The 23,329-nt window shown below is 34.9% G+C and overlaps 1 protein-coding gene across 4 annotated transcripts in view; it reads right to left on the reverse strand.

Moving 5' to 3' along the window:
* Positions 1 to 954: 954 nt before the first annotated feature.
* The window catches only part of CPSF6 (cleavage and polyadenylation specific factor 6), a 36,696-nt gene continuing 14,321 nt past the window's right edge, over positions 955 to 23,329 (reverse strand). The window contains exons 3-11 of one of the 4 annotated variants that reach the window (XM_027854150.1): positions 22,246 to 22,349; positions 17,895 to 18,040; positions 16,761 to 16,934; positions 16,522 to 16,632; positions 15,593 to 16,097; positions 13,663 to 13,778; positions 13,217 to 13,370; positions 9,114 to 9,306; positions 955 to 1,393 (exon numbers count right to left, since the gene is read on the reverse strand). In XM_027854150.1, the coding sequence (XP_027709951.1) occupies positions 9,120 to 9,306; positions 13,217 to 13,370; positions 13,663 to 13,778; positions 15,593 to 16,097; positions 16,522 to 16,632; positions 16,761 to 16,934; positions 17,895 to 18,040; positions 22,246 to 22,349 (1,497 nt within the window). In that variant the 3' untranslated portion in view covers positions 955 to 1,393; positions 9,114 to 9,119. Of the gene's footprint in view, positions 1,394 to 9,113; positions 9,310 to 13,216; positions 13,371 to 13,662; positions 13,779 to 15,592; positions 16,098 to 16,521; positions 16,633 to 16,760; positions 16,935 to 17,894; positions 18,041 to 22,245; positions 22,350 to 23,329 lie in introns of all 4 variants that reach the window. The other 3 variants (XM_027854149.1, XM_027854152.1, XM_027854151.1) reach the window with 3 other exon arrangements.

Consider the following 23,329-nt stretch of genomic DNA (forward strand, 5'->3'; position numbering starts at 1 on the left):
TAAACAAAAATCTAATTAAGGTGACATTCTGCTAATGCAGAACAAAGATCATTTTTGTTTTTTGCCATTTTTTCCAAATCTGATAGGTCATGAGAGCCAGTTGTTTTAGAAACATACCTCTGTTGAGTCATATAAACAATTTTTAAGGCAGGCTTGCAAAAATCTCAGATGATGAATTTTGCAGCAAGAACCAACAGGCTGCATGAATGTAAAAGACATGCGTATATATTCCCTTACAATGGGAGGGACGATGTACTTATTAACCAAAATAGGTGAGAATAAAATCTAGTATCTTAAGAAAACATTATGCTCATGAAAAAAATCCACATTATTTGAAAAATCAAAACTAAGGCTCTCTTTACTCACATTTATCTGGTGCACAGCTGTATATATTCTCTCTATGGCTTCAAAAAACACCAAGAGCACCTTTTCAAATATAAATCTGCAAAATGGCAGCACCTCAATTGCCAAGATGTTTCTTCGATGCTAATGGTTTACAATTAAATGTTCCTTTATACATTCATGTTTGTTATAATTAAGTTGCATACCATGGCAGATAATACAGATTTTACTAAGATGTTGAACCCATAGATTTTTGACCCCTAACATTGACTGGATTACGTGGATCACAATGTTAGTCAAACTGCGGTTTTTACAATTTTACATACCATTTAGTAAATTCACAAGCCATCTAAGTAAAAATAGCTAGAAAAGCAGAATATAGAAATATTAAATACTCCTTGTAATCACCTATTCTAATATCAAAATCAAGTGCAAGAGACACTTAATTAGTATGTTTAATCCACTGAACGCAAGATTAGGTTGATGCATATCCAAAAACTATTGCGATGATTTTTTTAAAGGACAGTATAAATGTTGTCATAAACATTATCTTCAAATATTGCTGAACACAAGACTTTCCCTGAGGTGTAAACATCAAATAACTTGAACAGCTTTACACATCAGCCCCATTAAACAGTTTATTACAACACTACATCTATTGTAATCAAAGTGGTGCTGTTTACAGACATTATCATATGAACATTTTAACAAGAACAAACTACTATAAAAACAAGCATTTACTTGACTTTTTTTCCAATTGCTTGCACATTATAATGGCCAAATGTATATAACCAGTAATAAAGTTGCAAAAGCTATAACTTTTAAATCACACAGGTTTCCTTCAAATAAAACAGTTAAGCAACATAAAAAGTAAAAGTAGAGCTACTGGTTACCATTTATGCAGATTTGCTTTATTCAGATCTATTCCTGTTCATTTTATCCATGAATCCTTACAGGTTCAGTTCAATCACAAGAAGCAAACTGCTGGACAAGCGTCATTTTCCCCCATGAAGAATGTTTCTTGTCTTGCAAGGTGTTCCTCTTCCTTCAGCTGTAATGTGTCAAAATTTGTGATGTAGATTTTGCTATTCCCCATAATACACAGAAAAAAAGTTGGCTTAACTATACAGACACAAGTCGTGCATCTACTTCACCATCATGTAATCTAACACAAAATAAGCATTATGGAAACAGTAGCTGTTTTGTCTACTGGCAGAGAAACTCAAATCAACAAATCTTCTCACCACTTACATTTTTCACCCACAACACATTCTTTCTCCTTCCCCCTAAAATGAAATTTTAGTTGCTTAAAAAAGCATATATGGACCAATAACAAAGCAGCTACTATCTCACTGTGATGATGGAAACATTTAGACCTTTTCCTAAAGAAGGCATACTACAAAAGTAAATGAATGCGTGCTTGGATGATTTGACTGTATATTTTCATCCACCTACATATCAATTCTAAATTCATTTAACAATTAGAAAGCTGAACTGAAAATGAAATGATCCTTTACATATTAGTTATATTTATTTAATAACATACAGGAAAAATATCTGTAATTGTTATAAATCATATGCTGCTCCATGTTACAAAAAGTGTAAATAAGCAGAGATCAATATGGGCAATATAACTAAATATGATGACATCTAAATACAAATTTTTAGACATAATACAAATGGAAAACATTTACTTAAATTTCCACCCCATTCCACCCAGACAAATTTCTAAACCAGCATTATTGGCTAAGCATAAGACAAAATTTAGTATTTTTTAAATCTACAGTGTTCACTTTAAATTATTGACTGTAAAAGCTCACAGGTAAATGGCATAAATTTGATAAATTTAAAAGTCAATAATAATCCATTACATAAATTCTCATATTTCAGGTCACAGTTTAAACATTCAACAACTTCATAAGTACTGAAAGTAATTTTTTCCAGTGACAACGTAATGTTTAGTTTTAACACCAGATATTTAAGAGATAATTCCATAAAAGACCATTCAAAAGTTCTTGTAAGGACTCCTTCAATAATGAGGGAGTTCAAGGAATCATAAGAATTATATATTTGATGGAATAAGGGTAGTCTTCGTTTTAGAATACTCTACTGTGTGGATTTCCTTAAGTGAAAATTTAAATTTACTACTATTAATATACAAAATGGATTAAGAATTCCTGCCAATTATTGAGAAGTTTCACAAATAGGTTTTAATTACTTTTTGTCTCCCCAACTAATTTGGAAGCTCTTACAGTTAAGGACTGTCATCTCATCTTTGGCTCCCCAGTGCGTTCCGTAGAGCTAGCACTGAATAAACGCTTGATGATGATGATGATGATGATGATGATGGTGAGTCTGATTATAGAAGTATATGTGTGTGTGTGTGTGTGTGTGTAGAGGGGTTGGAACTTGATAAACAGTCTATGTTTTCTTCTCTAAAACACAGTTCCCAAGTCCTCAGAGCTATTTTTGAAGACTTTATATTCACTCTGCAAAAAGATACTAAAGAATTTCTAATGTTTTACTGCATTTCTAATTATGGAATTTTTGAGAGAACTATAAGCTATCAATTATGAATTAAATCCAAAATTGTAATTTGAGTTTTATCTTGCATTTTTTCATCCTTCACATTGCATATTCTTGGGTAGAGAAAGTATTAAATAAATGCAATGCAAAGTATAGAGGTAAATGTTTAGATCTGACATGTTAAATAACAAAAATCAATTTTTGGGGGGAGTGGGAAAATAACATGGAAGAGAAAATGTATTTAGCACCCCTCCACACACACAATACTTTACCACATACATTGGCATTTTATATTGTTCAATATTTAAACATGACATTATTTCCTAACTTTTCTGGGAAGACCTTTAAATACATAGTACAGATTTCTATATATAAAGCAAGGTGGAGTCATCATCTTGTGGAAAAAAAAAAAAAGTTTAAACCCAACCTGAACACTTTAAAAAAATCATACAGAACATAATAAATTAGAACATTCCAATATATTTTTTAATCCTTGCTTCTAAACACTTCACACATTTATTAGTCACGTAGAAATACAAATTTCACAGTATCTCAGAAGAAAGAAAATTTAAAAATAAATTACAAATGTTTCCATTAACCCATTCAACAACTTTTCAGAAATACTTAAGTAGACATCTACATGAACAAAGAATTAGAAAAGAGCACAGAAATTCCAAATATTTTCTATGTCCGTGCTTTTAGGAATGTCATCCTGTCTTACCGGGAATGACTACGCTATGCATCATAACTGTCATTTCCCTACAAAAGCTAGGATTATGACAGCAGTTATAATACAAATGCTATGGGAAAAATTTGGAATTCATTAATCAATAAGAAGTTTGTAAATGGAAATGAGTAAGTGTATTAAAGTCCATGCACAAAGAAACAAGATTCATTAACATTTTTCGGTAATGCAAAATCATAACAATTTAACAATTTCATTCTAAAAATTATGAATTTCTGTTTAAAAAAATATTTCAACAAAGCCATCAGATATATTTAAACTAATAAGGCAATTTCACATGGCTAATAAGATTTTGGTAAGACAAAAAGCATTTTAGTGGTGGACTTTGTTCAACTCAGTGGAACCAAAACTCTCTTTATGACTAAACCTTTCTTTTTCCCTCTAACTTAAAAGTGTCCTGGAGTACAAGAAAAGAATGAGGGCACCAAATAATGGATACTTATATTTTGTTATTAATACCCTAAATAAAAAAGGAATGTAGATCTAAATTCCTACATGCTGATGTACTAATATATATTACAACAATTCTCTGTTTATTGTAGATGTATACAAAAGAAAAAAAATCCCACTATTAAAACATAAAAATTTTAAGAGTGTTCCCTTTGGGCCCCTGAATAGTACTTACCTCTCCTATAAACTAAAGTCTTTTTTTTAGAAGTTACTAGGTGGTATTCTAAATTGCCTCACAATGGCAGCAGGCTAATTATTTAGCAGTCTAACTATATTCAAAGTCAGTTCTAATATCCAAATAAGGCTTATAACATGTAATCTCCCCCCCACCCAATCAGCTAAGAATTTCTGTGTAAATTTAAAATGTGCAACCCTTCAGGCAAGCTTTCAGATGATTATGAAAACATAAACTTTTGTTCTAAATATTAGGTTTTCTGAATAGTATTAACTAATCACTCAATATTAACTTGAAACATTCATTCAAACAAAACTAGAGTCTACTTTACAAACTAAACAGTGAAAGTAAGTTTCACATTGAAATGAAGGTGAGGAGATGCAGCAACCCACAGTCACTGATAAATAGTATAAAAACAGGAAATTCAATGAGTTTTTAAATAAAATTATACTTATTCTCAAACCACCATAAGCAAAATATTTACACCTTCATGCAAACCATGATTTTACAAATGTACAGACATCTAGAAGTTCTTACATTTAAGGGAATATTACAAATAGAAATATTTTTATTATTATTACTTATTACTATTATCGGTCAGAACTTTTGCTGTATCTGGGGAACCAAAAGAGTATGCAATAAAAGTCAAAACACTGGAAGGACAAAAAAACACAGGCTTAGATATTATGCAGTTTTTAATAATGCTTTTAAGAGTTGAAAAAACTTGTTTAGCAGAGAGTTTTGCATATAGCAATTGCTTTAAAAATGTTTGTTGAATCAATTTTTAAATAGGTAAGTACCAAATATGAACATTCATGAGGGATCCCCTTCTCTAGCTCTTTCTGGTTTGTCAGTTCCAATCTAACTACAATACAATTGTGACAAAGCATACGAAAATTATTTATTTGTCTCCCCTCACCCAATAAGCCTGGTTTTTTAAAAAAAATTTTTTTTTCAAATTTGTTCGATAGTTGTTTGCTGGGTGTTGGGTTTTCTGCTATACTGCTATGTTCTTCACAATTTTGCACAACCATGGCTATGTACAGAATACTAGGATGGGAGAAACTTTAAAGATCAACTAGTCTAAATAAAAGGAAACCAAAAAAATCTAGGATCATGAATTTAGAACTAGAAGGCACCACAGAGGTCAGTGAATGTAATCCTCTCATTTTACAGATGAGGAAACTGAGACTCCTACAAGGTTAAAAGTGCCTTGCTCAAGGTCATAGTCGTAGTAGGTCCTTCATGGCTCAAAGTCCAATGTTCTGACCCCTACAACATGCTTATAAGGTAACGTTTACATTTACAGAAATGATTAGAGATAAAACCAGACTGATTCAGAGCAATGAGAAGGGCAAAGATCAGTCCGAATTTGCCAGGTCAATGAAGTGTTATACTTTATTACTCCAAAGTACATAAAACCCAAATTAACATTTAATGTTCTATAATGTAGGGATGTCACTAGAAAGAGGTCCTGCCACAGTGAGATTTGCTATCAGTATTTTTACTGTTGGGAAAAAAAGGCATTGCTAAATCATGTTTGTGTCTAAAATAAGCTATATCCCATGATCTTGTTTTTCACAGCTAGTACAAATGAAACATAGAAAGTTCAGCCCAGCTGAGAATAAATGACTCCATACTTCCAATTAATATAGTATAAATTAATTGAATTACTACACTATAATAGGGCTGAGAATTACTCAAACCAAACATTCAGGTTTTACTCGTTTTTTTTTTTAACAAGAATTTCAGATCAAATTTATTTTTAATTGCCTTTCAAAAGGAAAACATGTCAATAGCTCAACCTCTCTCATCTTGAAAAAGCTAATCACTTCTGAGATTTCCTGGGAAATGAATAGGGACAAAAGAAAAAAATTAAGCGACCCACCATACTTTCCTTTATGAAGATAAAGGAAATGCACATCCAGAAAACAAAGGGAAGCTTAGATTATTAATAATAACTCATTTCTTTTAAAACTATACAAAGCAAGCATTATACTAATTATATTTTGCTTAGAGTGGTTTGAGAATATTGATGAAGAAATTACAAAAAATGAAGCACAATGCAGTTACATACCAAAATTTACAATATTTGAGGTCTTCCCCTCAAACTATTAATAGTTTTATAAAAATAGTTACACAATTTTAAGAAATGAGTGAATGTACTTAACATGTTATCAACAGTTTGAACACACAAAAAATTAAGATGGGACAGACAAATAACAACTTGTTGACATCCATCAAATTAACAATTAAGAACGTGTGCCTGTTTTTGTATCAATGTCACTTTTATAAAAATTCCATTGCTATTTTATTTGCATACATAATTTCCACTGACATTTCATTTGGTTTTCAGGCTGCTATCGATCCATCAAGTACATCTAAAACTTTACAAGAAAGATCAAGAGGACTCACGAACTTAAAAGCTTCAAAGTGGGTCAACAGCAGACTTCATTTTAGTGGGTTAGCAATAACTTCTATCATTAAGGTTTGGGATTTTTTAATTTTGCTTTTTAAGATTCTTTGACTGAAATATTTTACTCTGCTCCACAACCTTTTCATTGACTTTTACATCCATAATCAATAATGTTGGTACAGCAAAAAGCACAATATATTTCAGAAATCCATAAGCAATTTTTTTCTTTAGATGAAGGTACATATTACAACTCAGTTTGGATTAATGTACAAAAATAAAATGAGGGAATTTTGGTATTATACATCAGAATTTTAAGAAAAAGATTTCAATAACATCTTGCCAGTTCATAGTTAATTGCTAAATATAATTTAACTCATGAAATACCTAGGTGATTAACGTTGGAATGTACAATGGACTTTACATGTTAGGAATTTTTGCCCAAACGAATGTATATTTTCAGAATGTCATTAAACATATTTAAGAACAAAGAGAAATAACCAGGCACAAGGCCTTTAATATGAGGATCAACAAATTTAAGAATTAAATCCTAACAGTATTCAAGTTTTATTATTGCTATGCTTTCATTAACTAAAAGCTTGCTGATATTAACTGACAAAGTCTAAATAAGAAATCAAAACACAGAACCTGTACCTGAGCATAAATGAGTACGTGGTTACTAATATGATTCTTGAAATGAGATTGACAAAACTCAAATCATTAAGGATAACAAGCCATATGATGGTCACAATTCACTTCAATAATTAATTGGTACAGTAAATAGTGGAATTTTTCCTGGTTAGTTTGGCAGGTTCTCAAACTTGGGGCAAAAAAAAGTCTCATTTCTTAAGATACAGATTCACAAGATGCTATGACATTCAATTACTACCCACATCAAAAGTAAATTTATTTTAAAAATCTCTATATATTTATGCATATATGAGGTTTGGAATTTTTTTTTTTAAACCCTTGGTACTTTGTTTTTACCTCCCCTTAAAGGGGTTGTTTTGACCATTATCTGTACATACATACATAACTGAATTCACAAAAAACTGAATTTTCAGTAATTATGAAACTAAAAGGCCAAGGAAAAACATTAAAACTAGGCAAAATGTAGAATCACTAATGTATGTGGATAAAAATATGTAACCACTATTCAACTTAAATGGGTTACTTTCTGCAGAGCAGTATTAATTCAAGAATTACTGATTTTAAAATGTGAAAACATATCTGAGGTGCTAGAAAAATAAATCCATTCTAGCTGTCTATATTAGATAAAGTTTGAAACTTGAGCATTAAAAACGATACCTGCATCAAGACAACAGTGATTAAATTTCCTAGATGCACCAAGTTACTACTAAAAGTAAGCTATTAAGAGAGTAGCCCTAGATAAGAAAGGGCTTAGTTTAGTTAAATATGAATCAACCATTAACATAAGGGCAAATATGCTATTGATAACAAAAAAGTAACCTTTATATGTCACATGCATAAGCCATGTAATACCTTTCCCCACTTCTCATGTTATGAATAAATGCTATTTACAAATATAAAATCAAAATATACATGAAAATGAATTTTACAGAGACATTTCTTCTATTAATATCCTTAACACATACAGAAGAAATTGTTTTAAAATACAGAAAAAAAGATAAGACAAGCAATGGTTATGGCTTATGAATGACACATTGAAGCAAATTGATTTCTGGCCAAAGGTTTTGTCTCAAACTACTAAATGAGGACCTTCAATTTTTAGAAATTTTATTATCTACTAGTATTCTAAACAAATCAGAATTAAGTTATTTTTATATTTATTTTGCATTATGAAACAGCTTTTTATGATTCAAACAAGTTTTGTGATTGTGAAATTATATGCTTCCTATCAAAAGGCACTTAATCTCGCTGTAACCATTTGCTGATCCTTAAACTAATAATGATATCAAAGTATATGCTTACCCATGACAGACAATAACAATTACGGGGATAAAACTCAAAGAAATTTTAAACCTTTTTTTAAAGAACACCTAGTGTATAGGTATTTATATCTTACAGGAAATTTCAAACAATTTATTTTAATTTATTGAAAATGAAAACTATGAAAATGATTTGGGGGATAACAAATTTTCAGATTTTAGTAGTGGAGAATGAGCCCTCTTGATTAGATTAAAGTAGTAAGATATCTTCCTCTTTTCCCTAAAAAAGAATCAATCACACATCATACAAATTAACATATTCATGCAGTAAGAATATTTAAAAGGAGGGAGAAGAAATATGGATTTTTTTTTTTACCTGGAATTGCTTACCTGGCATTACTGTCTTGTGTGTTTCCTGAAGAACAAATCCTGCACATGTAGCGGGACCATTTAATATGTAGGTATTTACTGTATAAACAACAGCCTTGGAGTTATATTTAATGTTAATACTACTACAGACACTGACATACAGAAGGAACCAGCAATACCCACCTTCTCTTAACGGTGGCGATACTCTCGCTCTCTATCACGTTCTCTATCACGGTCTCGGTCACGATCCCGATGTCTTTCTCGTTCTCTGCTTCTCTCTCTGTAATAATCATCATGACGATCTCTACTACGGGATTTGTGACGTCTGCTCTTTTCTCTAGATCTACTGTGGTCCCTCTCTCTCGATCGTTCACGTCTTCTAAAAGAAATTACTAGATTAATACTGTCCTTAACTGGGTCCCTAAAAAATGAATATTTCTTCCAGAAAGACAAAAAAACCTTTCCAAACATAGTTTAGATCTTCTACCTCGTCTGTTCCTTCCCTGTATTACTAACCTTGGGTCACCAAGAGCAATGTAAGATTATATATTTAATGTCACACCATGAAGTACTGGACTGAGCTATATAAACAGGAAGGCAGCACACTATACAACCTTTAACACAAACTAACAAACAGAATCAATTCAACAAATATTAATAACTATGCCCAGTTCAAATAAAGTACAGATTCTATTAAAGAGACAGATAACTTGGGTTATCAGCAGTTCAACAGAAACCTAGAACACTACTCTTCCAATAAATAAATAAAAATTCCTTATAACGAAAGCTTGAGTGCTTTGGGTTCTCCCTCTCAATTAATTAGGTTCATCCCATTTTAACCTTCTTTAACCAGATTTTTCTGACATAGCAAACAATCAACCAAAGATTCTAAAATTAACTATTATTTCAAGACAAAATTCCATTTGTACTTTACCAATAGGGAGGAAAAGCGACTTTTGGTATTTTGGTTAATTTTTTTAAGGTCAAGAATGAATCAAAAATATATGAAAAGAAATCAAAAGCAGTCCATAAGAGAAAACACACACACACACACACACACACACACACACACACACACACACACACGCAAAATGTTTCTTTTGCACTGTTTGCAAGGGTAGTGGATTTTAGGAATAGGTGCTAGGGGAAACAGCATGGAGGTCTTAGAGTTTGAGATTAAACCGGGGAAGAGATTCTTCAGGGATATTTTTTCTTTCTCTATGATCTAAGGAGCATGAATCTAACCCAGGTAGACAGCATAATCTTTAGATGAGTGTATATTCATAAAAGTTGGATTTTTCTGGCTGCTGTTGTTGTTTCAGCTGAGTCTGACTCTTTGTGACCCCACGTGGGGTTTTCTTCACAAACATACTGAAGTGGTTTGCCATTTCCTAGCTCATTTTATAGATCAGGAAACTAAGGCAAATAGGGTTAAGTGACTTGCCCAGGGTCACACAACAAGTACATGTCTGAGGCCACGTTTGAACTCAGGAAGATGAGTCTTTCTGATTTCAAGCCCAGTGCTCTATCCATTGCACAACCTAGCTGCCCCTTACAAGAGTTGGAAAAGGAAGCACGAAATCTTAGAGCAGGAAGGGATGTTAGAGATTATCTACATTTGGTGATATAAAAATTGCTAGGTTCTAAATATATTCTCCAGACACGATTTTGGGCAGAGAGACCACTTAATTTCTTGAGGTTTTAGTTTCCTCCCCTATAAAATAAAGGGTTGAACTAGGTGACCATTCATTTTATCACTCAAGTTCCATGGTTCTAGTCACAGAGCTATAGGATAAATTATGTTGCAAAGACAAAAGGAAGACATCTTCGAAAATATTTTGTTATTTCTAATCTCCCCCTTCCTTCTTCTGTGATTATCTTTCCATTTTCAGCAGATGCCACATGCTATCACAGATAAAATGGTGGACCTGGAGTCAGAATGATTCAGAAAAAATCCATGTTTAACACTTGTATATGACCATGGACAAGGCACGTGACCTACACCCACTTCAATTTCCTCCCCTGTAAAATGGCTAGTACTTGTTAACCCCACTTTCCAAAAGTTGTTGCAAGTCACAAATGAGACCACAGAGTATTCTTCAAAGCTTTAAAGGGTGACAATGATTTTGTAAAGGCTCAATTTCAGGGGCATGTATGAAAGTTTTTTTTCCCCCCTTCTCTGCCCATTACTGTGAATGATACTAGTTTTTTATCTCCCTTTACCAAAAAGTAGTAATAAAAACCGAAGTGGCAGACTTCAAATCAGATATTTTAGGCCTGAGAAAATAAAAGATAATTAATAGCTAACATTTATTTATACAGCACTTACTACATCCCAGGGACTGTGTTAAGCACTTTACAATTACTATCTCATTTGCCTCACAACAATCCTGCAGGGTAGGTGCTATTATTATGATCCTTATTTTAGAGCTGAGGGAACTGAGGGAGACAACGGGCTAAGCTGCGCAGGATCGTGCAGCTATTGCTGCATGGATTTCTGAAATATATTGTGCTTTTTGCTGTACCAACATTATCGATTATGGATGTAAAAGTCAATGAAAAGGTTGTGAAGCAGAGTAAAATATTTCAGTCAAAGAATCTTAAAAAGCAAAATTTAAAAACCCCAAACCTTAATGATAGAAGTTATTGCTAACCCACTAAATCCAGTTTGAGACTGGATTTAAACTTGGGTCTTCCTGACTCCAGGCCTAAAACTCTATTCACTGGGCCACTAGCTACCTAGATGCACAAAACGCTTTATATTCGCACAACACTTTACATTTGTTACCTCATTTAACCTTCATTCATCTCCTTTGGTGTAGATACCTTTGGTAAAAGTATTAATCTCACTTTACAGATAAAGAATTTGAGGCTTTAGGTAATTAGCCCAAGGTCACACCACAAATAACAGTGGAAGGATTAAAACCCAGTTGTTCCAGACTCCAAGTTAACTACCAAGCTTGGGCTATTAGGTCAAATTGCCTCCTATTATTCCTTTTGTGCATATGTTGACATTACTCCAACTAACATGATTTGTTCCCTTTAAAGCTTTTGAAGGATGCTGATTTAGTATGTTAATCAAACTTAGTATTAAGATACTTATTTAAAGAATTAAAAAATTTTAGAGCTTTTCTACTACACTGCCAAAGACAGCCATAGGTAAGGTAAATCACACCTTCTAGATATATTTGATAGCTGAGGACTAGAATTTCCACTAATTTGACAATTAAATGTAGGTACTGTACTTCTACTTTGCAATTTGTAAATAAAATAACATTAAAATTATTTTTGGCAAAATTTACTTTTTATATAAATGTCACAGTTGGTGACCAAGAACAAACTGATGATCTGAGGGAATGAGAACAGCAAATTAGCAGTGCATATTCTCATGCTCCTTTTTAGGTATCTAATCCCCCAACTAAAGATTTGTTGTGGTTAAAGTGTTGTCTTAAAATAAGGACCATCAGATGCCAGAGGCATATCTAAAACATTAACATTTCTACACCAAGATACCAAAGCTTCTCAGCAAGCAAACTTTTAACCATTAAGAACTTGAACCACCAAGAGAGAAACTTCCTTGGAAAGTGAAAAACTAAAGAGAACAGTCACGTGAATTGCTAAAAGTTCTTTCCTCACCTGTTATTAGTTAGCGTGGTCAGTGGCTATGGCACACATAAAAAAACTTTGCAAAATTATTTAACATCCTTTAACTCAAAACTCATCTTCCTCAAAAATTACAGTTCTACTCTGGGCTTAAAATGTAATAATCAGTCAAAAAGCATTTGCTAAACATTTACTATGTACCAGGAACTGTGCTAAGTCCTGGGGATGCAAAGAAAGGTCCAAAAAAAGCCTAGTCCTTGCTTTCAAGGAGCTCCCAGTCTAAGAGGGGAGAAATCATGCACACAAACAAGTTTATAGGCATGGCCCAGCACCTGGCATAGGGCAGGCTCTTAATTGGGACAGCTGATCAAGATTCCAGACCCCTCCATAGATGAAGTAGCAGTGGCTGAAAAAAGATAAATAATGCCTTAGCTCAAACTCAAAGAGAGGGTGAAGAGCAATGGGGGTTAGAACCCAAGGAAAACCAAAGCTAGGGCTCCTTCCACTGCCACACCAAAGGTCCAGCCAGAGTCTACCTCTTAGGACACACTACTCCAAAAAGAGATGATGATCCTTTATATAAAGTAAAATCAAAAGCTTTATTTAAAATCTAAAAATGATTGCAGTAATTTTGTACTTATAAACTAGCAGTTTTAAATGGAACTAAAAAAGGAAAGTTTTACCTTGATCCAGAACCATAAGATTTGGACTCAATTCCATGAAGGCAATCCTGCAAGGAACTAATAAGCACTTTGCAACGATCATCAGCAGATACTTTGGATTGTTTAATTAAGGAAATAGCAGTTACCAATGTCTCAATAGCACTCCCATAATCACCTAAAACAAACAAAACATGAAAAGTCAACAAAATTCCAGTAAAACTTATTTTTCTATTATTTGTTTTAAAATGCCATCCACCCATACAGCAGCCCTATGAATGGCATATTATTTTCCAAAAGCAACAATATAAAATAACCAAGGATTTTAATTATGCATTTTTTTAAAATTCCTGAGATGGCAAAAACCATTCTGGGTAAATAATCTGTTCACTAGAGCTAATTTTTCTGATTTTCAGGATCTTCTAAGCGCTAAGAATGAAGACAATTTCAAAGCCCAGGAAATAACTAACCAGCACTGGCATCAGACACAGCTCTTGAAATGGCACTGCTCGAAATCGCCCTGTTTCTATTCATGATTTCTTCAAACTCTGCTTCACTTAATGGCGTTCTTGCAGCATCCATTTCTCTGCAACAATTAAAATAAATCTTAAATTATGTCTTTCAATTGGGGAAATCCTTTCCATGTTGAACAATCCAAACAAAAAACATTTAGCTACTCTTTTTCAACCTTAGGGATGGGGGCTTATCTATTCCAGAAGGGGTGGCAATATAAAGTTCAATTTTTCCTCAAAAAAATAAAGTTCAAATTAATTTCACTAGATTTTACCTCCTTCAATTGAAAAACTACTTTGAATACAAGGAAAACCTTAGCTATCTTAAAACTTTTATTTGAGACACCATGATGAGCACACTATGTTCAAATAGACACTTAAAAGTTCTTTATGACCGCCCCCCAAAAATTACAAAACCCAAAACAGGCCAACACATAATAAAAGGATCAGAATAACCTGACAACTTTATAAAGCTTTAAATAAGGAAGGGACCTCCCTCCAAAGCCAGCTAGTCTAACTACATCATTAAACAGATTAGGAAAACTTCAGAGTGGTTAAAAAAAAAAAACTGCTCAAAGAATCTGACAGAAAGAAGCCAGGTTATCTGGTCCTTCCATAGTAGCCATGCATGGCATTCTGAAAGCAGCATACACTCAGACATGAATGAGAGGAGGAGAAGGGAGGCAGAAAGGAGTTCAAACAACTCATTCTAGTTCCGTCATTAAATGTAATGGAAAAAAAGATGAAATGAGTGTTAGTTCAATTTGTTAAGTATCACAGTATTGAACTGCCAGCATTCCTTAACACACTACAAAAACCTAGTCTAACCAGGTGAATAAATGTGAGGAGGAGGAGGCTGGCAAGGAAAGGCCACTAACACAGGCTGGCTGTTCCCTACTCCATAAGAGATCCCTGGGCTGAGAGTTTCAACAACTTGCTCAGGGTTACACAGAGCACATTAAGTCAAAGGTGGACTTTGAACTGAGGTCCTACTGATTTCTGAGACTCGCTTGATGCTTTTCCTTAATGCTTTTAACATACAAATAAACAGATATAAGTTTTCCAATAATATGATAATACAATCATACTTTTACATAATGATAATCTTGCCAGCAAAATGATCTGTCCATTTCTTAAACTGTCTAATATGTTATAGAAGTACAAGAGAACTGACAAGGCAAGTAAGTCTAAGGTAGTTTATCTAACCAAGAAGCTTATCATGCCATTAGATACACTGAAACATTCCAAAGACAGAAGCGAATTTGAAATGAAGAACAGTTGCTTAATTAGCATACAAATTATACAGAATGCTTTGCTTATTTATGAAACAAGGAAAAAATTCAATGGGCTTGAGATAATTTAGTTATCAGTTGACTTAACAAAAGCAAATAAATGCATGAACAAGTAGAGAAGTAAATGAACGTACATGTAGACATGTCAAGGTAATGAAGTCAACTCTCAAAACTGTGAATGGAATAAATGCAGGCTCTTTGATGAGATCAGACAAACGGGCCTCACTTAAGATTATCAAGTCTAATGCCTTCATTGTAACATCCAAAGATGTGAAGACCAGAGTTGGCTGGCACTCCACTAAGTCTCAGCCCAGCCAGTCAACGACAGCTAAGACCAAGCCCTGCATCCTTGTCAAGGTGCTCTCCCCTCCTCATGCCTCACCACCTCCTCACAGCCAGGGGTGGCAGAAATACAAAAATGGACAGAAGTGAAATATCTGAGGCAAAAGGTTGTAGTTAAAGATATTTTTACAAAAAAGGCTTATGAAGTAGGTTCTATTTAAAATTAGATGAAAAGGCACAAATGGCCATTAACATCACTTTCCCCCCACAGAACAAAACACATTGCTCTTTGACACGCTTACATCCTAACTTACCTTCCAGGGGGCCCATAATCACCTCTATCATATGGGGGTGGTCGGCCATATGGGTCGGTGGGTGGTGGACCCCGGCTGTCTGATGTTGGCATGCCACTGTTGGTTGGTGGGGGAAAGAAAGCTGGGTTCACGTGTGGAGCTGGTGGGGGGGCACCTGGAGGTGGTCCAGGAAGATGTGGAGGAGGAGCAAGTGTGAGGGGTGGCCCCAGAGGGCCAGGTGGGCGAGGTGGAAAAGGGCCTGGAGGCGGAGGTGGTCCCTGCTGTGGAGGTGGAGGACCAGGAGGGGGGCCATAGCCTGGCACTGGAGGTGGAGGACCAGGAGGAAGTGGACCCAGTGGAGGCTGCCCAAAAGGCTGTCCTGGAAAAAGAACTGGTGGTGGAGGGCGATCACCTCGATTAGGAGGCCCAGCTAATGGAGGAGGAAGAACCTGACCAGGAGGTGGAGGGCCTGGTGGGCCAGGAGGGCCTGGAGGACCTAGGGGTGGACGTGGTGGAGTTTGTCCAGCTACAGGATAAAGGAGAGAGAGAAAAAATTCAATAATAAGATACTTCTCACTACCATGCCAAGATTATCCCTCTTAATATATAACCCACAACTTAAATCCTATATTAACTATGAAGGCAAAGCATACTTGCATAAACTTAATTTTTTAAAACATTTAAGTTCTTAAGAGATGTTATTCAAATAAATGAAAACTTTAGTAAAAAGGATTACAATACTCAAGAGTATTTTTTTTAAATGTCTACCTTTCAGTGTATATACACTTCTTACAGTGAAATCACCCACCTTAAATTCTATTCTGATGCCAAGCTAGAAAGTGAAACGAGGAAAAATGGTCTTGAAAGGATTTTTTTAAAGAGGTAAGAAAATAAGACGGATGTAAATATTCTATATATAAAGTCAAGCAAGTTTGGAGAAAAATAAAGACCTTTTAGGCCAAAAATGGGTATTTCCTCTATGCTGTGCCCCATATGCCATGGAATCCTAGTTTCCAGGAACAAAGGCCGAGTTCCTTTAACAAGATGCTTGATCAAATTTCCTGGATTCCAAAAATAGCATAACAAGGAGAGTAAGTCACATTAATAATGCATAACTTGAAAAAGAGAGAAAAGGAAAAGAGGTATTGGCAAGTCAAGTTTATCCATGGTAATTTGAGAAGATTTTTACCTGGGAAAGGTGGGGGTGGCCCTCCTGGTCCAGCTGGTCCAGGAAATCTGTCCCCACCTGGAACAGCCCCTGGAAAACGGCCCCGTCCTCTACCACCTTGTGGAAATGCTGCACGTGAACTGCCTCCTGGAGGGCCAGCTTTACCTTCCCCAGACATTTGTCCTGATTGTGTAGCTGCAAATATCCAAATACTCATAAATAGCATTTATTAAATCAGTTCACTGAAATGTAACCACTGTTGTCAGGGGTAAATTCTCCCCCTCCCCATCTTCATTCATAATATACTTAAACTTGTAGATGCCTTGGGCCTGTGCAAATTGCGTGGAAGTGTTGGTTTAGTAGGTGTTCATATCCATGTGATTTCTTAAAGTCTCAGAATCCAGGTTTTAAGGTACATCCAATGAGGAAATGCAAAACCTACTTTCAAAATACCAAGTATTCTGCAGCAGCCAAGAATTTCAGTTGTACAAACCACTCAATTTTATAAAAAGTTCTACAACATAAGAGCTTCTCAGAAAAGTGATAAGACATTTAAATTTTTTCTATTTATGTTGCCTATGTATTTAGCTGTTATGTCTCCCCAATTAGATCAGGTTCACTAAGAGTGCAGAATATGCCACATCTTCATTTTACCATGTGTAACAGTAGTAGTGACAGATCAATATTGACTAAAAAGATTAACTTAAATCCTTTTACATATTAAACTATTTATACTGCAGTTGCTAATACTTCAAATACTCAAGATTATTCCAAAGTCAATTCTTTCTACATATGAAGAACACAAAAACACTCCTTTTATACTGTTTAAAAAACATCGGCATGATAGGATTCTGTAATTGCATAATGTCTATCTAAAGGTGTGTTAATGCCACCTCCATGATAAGGGCTAATAACAAGACTTCAAGAAGAAAGGACCATGGTAATTATCAGTACTAAGAAAGACTTAAGAGATCATTAATTGCTAAAAACCATCCTGAACAATACATTAACTTTGCTTTCAGATTTCCCGCTGATGATAACCCAAGTGTTAAGATGATTTTCACATCACCTTAAGGCCCTACAAAAAAACACTATTTTTTTTAAAGAAGGATTTGGAGGGTTTGGGAGGAGATGAGGAGGGACAGTTGTGCTTACTTTTCCTGGATTGCATTTCAAATTGACTCAGGAACTGCTTATTACAAGGAGTCACAACAGGATTCTGACCGTGTAGTTCTCTCTTAGGCAACAGATCCATTAACTTTTTTGAGGATGCTTCAGATCCAACACCAACAAGGGCAAATCTAAAAAAAAAAAAGAGGAGCAAGAAAGAGAGAGAGGGAAAAGAAAAAAGAATTAGAAAGTAGCCTTGAGTGCAATAATACAGGAACTCTTCTGAATATTTTTAATTATCTACTGATTACTTGTAAATATTTCTTATGTTAGACAAGTTCACAGAGTGACAGCCAGAAGGGATCTTCTCGTTTTACAAGATGAGAAACCTGAGGTCCAGAAAAGTGAAGGTTACCCAAAATCATAAAGCTGGCAAACGGCAAAGTCAGGATTCCAACCCAGGTCCTCTGACTCTGGGACTGCTTCCCAGCACACCACAACAGAAAGAGCAACCTGACTCTGAAGTCAGAAAGTCTGGGTTCCAAAACCCGACTCTCTACCTTCATTACTACTTTACCTATAGTATTTACTACCGTGGGCAAGTGCCTCACCTTTCCTCGACATAAAACGAAGGAGACGGCCCAGATGACCCCTTCTGGCTCCAGATCTATGAGCCTCTCTTCATTTGCAATTTCAAGTATTAAATATCTAAAGCATATTTCTAAAACCAGGCTTACGGCTGTTATATATACTTGAGGGCTCCAGTCACAAACGACGAATCAGAAAAGCAAAACAGCATCAAGGTCAAGAGCTATTAAATCTTTGCTTTTTTTTTAGGCATCCATCTACCACACAGTAAAGAATTCCAACAAGGTCCTTAATCAACTTCCAGACTTTCCCACTGCCATTATTAAGAAATTATTTGAATATGTAGCTATTCACTTGCAAATCAGACAGATCAATCTTCCTTACTTAAAAATGGAAGTGCTTGGACATTAATTTTTAATTGCCAAGTATCAACTTTTCTAAGCATTATCTGAATAGTTTTTAGCTACATTTGTCCAGCAGAAACTAAAACTAAAAGTTGCTAACAGAATTCTGCTTTTCAGGTAAAATAGAAGAGTTTAAGCATTTAACATTAGGTCATCTCCTTGATTCCACAGACTCTTTATTTAATTTCAATAGTATTTATTTCCAGACCACCCCGCCTGCCCTACCACAGCGGTAGCTAAATACTGCTGAAGGTTAATACTGTTTAACCTACTGGAAATGATTTTCTACTAACATAACCTTCAAGAACCCAGGTTTACCTCCCTACCACAATGATGCATTTGAATAGACTTCTGGTTCACGCATTAGCAAAATAGTACCCACTTTAGTGTTTTTCTAAGTTTACAAAGCACCTTCCACACAACAACTCTACGAGATAGTATCTCCATTTAAATAATTAACGAATCACAAGTGGCAGAGCCTGGAATTCAAATCCAAGTTTTCTGGCTCCAAGTCAAATACTAGAGTACTCTGGCTCCCAAGTAGAATAGCCATAGTTCACCATAAATGATCTCAAAATCTGTTGTTAACAACACAGATTTACTACTACTGGTAAGAAAGAAAAATTCCAGCACTTCGTAATATGGATCACAATACCTCACTGAGTTACCTCCTCCGCTATTTATAGTATTAGAAAGTTGCCTAGCACACTAACACACAACCAATATGTCAAGAGAAGGAACTTGAACCCAGGTCTTCCCAGTTTCAAAGTCATCTCTCTACTACACCAAGGTATATTTTCATTTTGAAAAAGCTGCTCATAAAGTATAAGTTTATGTATTAATCCTGTTTTCTCACGGTTTTATGTTCCTTCATAGAATAGACCTTAAAAAATAAAATTTTATTATATTTCAGAATATTTTATATTTAAAATAAATTAGTTTTCTCACATTTTTCTTATGTTATTTTTACATGAAATATCAAAAAGCATGGTAATCTATTACATGAAAAGTATAGCAAATATAGTAGAGTATAAGTTCCTGGAGGTAGGCACTAACACTCTCGCTTTTATATTTGTATCCTCAGCATCCATCACAGTGACTGGCACGTGGCAGACATTTAATAAAGGTTCACGTGCTTTAGTTTGACGAACTGGCAAGGGGAAGGATCATAGTGGCTCGATGTTAGAAGATAGGTGACAATGAGGATCTATACCAGAGTGGCAATTTGAAGAGGTGATGGATATGACACAGATCTGAAACAGTTGGTGATTCACTGCATAAGGAAAAGTGAAGAGGAAAAATCAGGTGACAAGAGTGCCAAAAAATATGGAGAGGGACAAGACAGCCAAGGACAGAATGTTAAGATGAATGAGCAATGGAAACAAAACATCTGATTAAAGAATGTAGGAGTGGAGCAGCTAGATGGCGAAGTGGATAGAGCACGGGCCCTGGAGTCAGGAGGACCTGAGTTCAAATCCGGCCTCAGACACATGATACTCACTAGCTGTGTGACCCTGGGCAAGTCACTTAACCGCAGCTGCCTGGCCAAAAATAAATAAATAGAAACAAGCAAGCCAAAAAAAAAAAAAAAAAAGAAAAGAAAGAAAGAAAGAAAAGAAGAACATAGGAGGAACAGGAGTGTATTATCTCTGAAGCCAGAGAAAGAAAAGGACACCTAATGGGACAAGATGGCCAACAGTGTCAAAAGGTACAGAGAGGCCAAGGAGGATAAGGACTAAAAAAGACCACAGAGAGTTTGACAGTTAAGTCATTGATAACTAGTTTTATTATAGTGGCTAGAAGTCAAACTACAAGGATTTGTTAAAGAGAAGACAGTGATGAAGTAGAAAGCCATAAAAGGTTAGGGAAAGTCAGGAACATAGCTGTCTGGCCTAGAAGAATAACAGGAAGTCTTCTCTTATGGACCTATGTTCTATTTTGTATTCTTGTTACACACTTACACAACACACACACACACACACACACACAGTGTCTTCCTATTACTACACTACAATGTAAGCTTCATGAGAAGCACGGTCCTTGCCTTCATCTAGGCACCTCCAACACCTCACACAAAGTTTTATACACCCAGTATTCAATAAATATTTAGAGGGAAATTAACTGACTGCTATACTTTCCCCCAAGGTACTTGAAGGCACTCCCCAGTAAAGGAGTTTCTGTATCATTCCTTAGTACCTTGGTCAGAGTGAGACAGAAGATGAAAACTCACAAGGTCCCAGAAGTAGTAAGAAATAGGATCAAAGTATAGGTAGAAGGATTAGTTGTAGGAAGAATATAATTTTGTCTGCATGAGAAAAGGAGATATGAGTAGGTAAAGCTGCTGAAAAGTATTAAGGATTGGATGAGTGGGGTGAAGAAACTCCCTCCAAATAGCTCTGAGTGTCTCTCAGTGAAGTTCCAAGAAAAACTCCATTTCCAGGCAGGGAGTGTGCAGCCATGCACAAGTCATCTAACCTCAGTGAACGGCAGTTTCCTCTTTTGGAAAGTCCAACTAGATATAGTCCCTTCAACTGCCTGCTCTAGTTCTGATATTGATACTGAGAAGGCAGCACCTGATGTGGCAATGAAAGGCTAGGTAACTTACAGAGACAGGGAGAGGGCTACTTTGGCATAAGAAATAGCATTATAAAATTTCAAAAAATTCTAAGAGTTGGAAGCAAATTCTGAGATAATCTAATCAATCTCTTTTAGAAATTCTTTCTACAAAATCCTTCACAAGTGGTCATCTTTGCTTGGAGATTTCCAATGAATGGAAATCTGAGAGTTCTCCGGAGGTCACTCATTTTATTGCTGGCCAACTGTTTTCTCCTTCAAGGACAGTGGAACCACACTAGTTAACATTACAGCCCTTGAGATTGCGTAGAGAAAGTCAGAATGACACTAAAGAGAACAAAAAAAAAAGTAGCTGTACTAGACCTAATAAGGTATGGAAAATCCTTGATAGAGATGACAATTGTGAAGGTGTTGAAAGGCTAAGATACAAGGTACCTCAAGGAGAATATGCCTAAGGCATGGAAAAAAATTTGGACCTTATTAATTCAGGGGGAGTGTGACCAAGAGAATAACTACAAACCCATGTCTACTCTCCTACTGTGACAAATGCATTAGTAGGGAAGGTTTCTGTGGTATTTTTAAAATGATATTCAACAGACATCTTTACCATTTCACAATTAACAAAGATACAGAAAAAAAAATATAGGCTCCTTGAAATCAGGTCCTGTTTCATTTTTTTCATTGTATTTCTAGTACTTAATAAATGCTTTTTGCTTATTTACAATACTTCATTTCTCTGTCAATATGAATCAGTATTAACATCACTAGCTCAATGAAATGCCACTAACACTAACTATATAAGGAAAAAATTAGGCCAAAAATATTCTTACCCCTTTGACTGGCCATTAGCACGGTTTTCAAAAAACTTAATCTCCAAAATATCATTTACTCCCAAAGAATGAACTGCTTCAGTTAAATCTTCATCAGTTGTCCACTGCAAGACATTAAGTTTAAAATTCAGCCATAAACATATACTCGAAGTTTCATTGCTTGTTGTAAAAAGTATTCTAAAACTTTATGTAAAAATAAAATCTAAACATTTACACTGACAGTATTCTTTCACTAAATGAAAGTGTTTCTCTTCATATATTCCACAAATACAACAAAATTAGTGACTAAAGGACAAGAATTAGAAATTATAAATAAACTCAATTTTGTGAAACAGCATAAGCTCTAAATTACATGGTAAACAGACTGATAAAAATGATACTACTGGCAAAAATGCTGTTTTATACACATTAGTTGTGTGGTACAAGCCATAAAGGAAATGTTTGGGAGTAGTATAATTTTTAAACATCCTCTTTCCTCATTGGTTAAAAAACAGATTACACAAGTTTCCCCTTGTCCCCAAAGCATAGCCTTTCAGTACAATCCTAGAGACATACCGTCCTTGTTCTCTAAGAACTATCCCTGCTAAGCTGAGAGGTTCTGCACCAATAAGCAATTAAGTAATAGATTCTTTGTCCATAGCAACCTATGAAACATAAATGTACAAGATGTCTCTTACTCCTGTGCAATAACAGTGACAGAGAAAGAGGGCAGTGGATGCTAAGAATCAGTTTTCAGGCAGCCTATCAACAGTACGAGACTCTAAATATGAAATCTAAATATTAAAAATGTCTACAAAACTGGAAGAACTAAAACATCAATCTTGACATTCTTGCTTAAAAATATAGTCAAAAGATAGAATGAAAAGATTGTTCACAGGTTCAATTTGGAGAGGCGACTAAAGGATGTGGCTTTATTATGTAGCCAAAGACAAGAAGTATCATTTCATGAGACGCTAGGTCATCTCACGCTGCAGACTTAAGCAATAAGCCCACTATGAAGTTAATTGTAGCTTATGAATCATCAAGAGAGGAGTAAAAAATTTCTATGAAAAACTCAAAAAAGATACTCAAAATTATATCGACA

The sequence above is a fragment of the Vombatus ursinus genome, unplaced genomic scaffold, assembly GCF_900497805.2.
Source record: "Vombatus ursinus unplaced genomic scaffold, bare-nosed wombat genome assembly UNPS02010320.1, whole genome shotgun sequence".
Lineage (NCBI taxonomy): Eukaryota > Metazoa > Chordata > Mammalia > Diprotodontia > Vombatidae > Vombatus > Vombatus ursinus.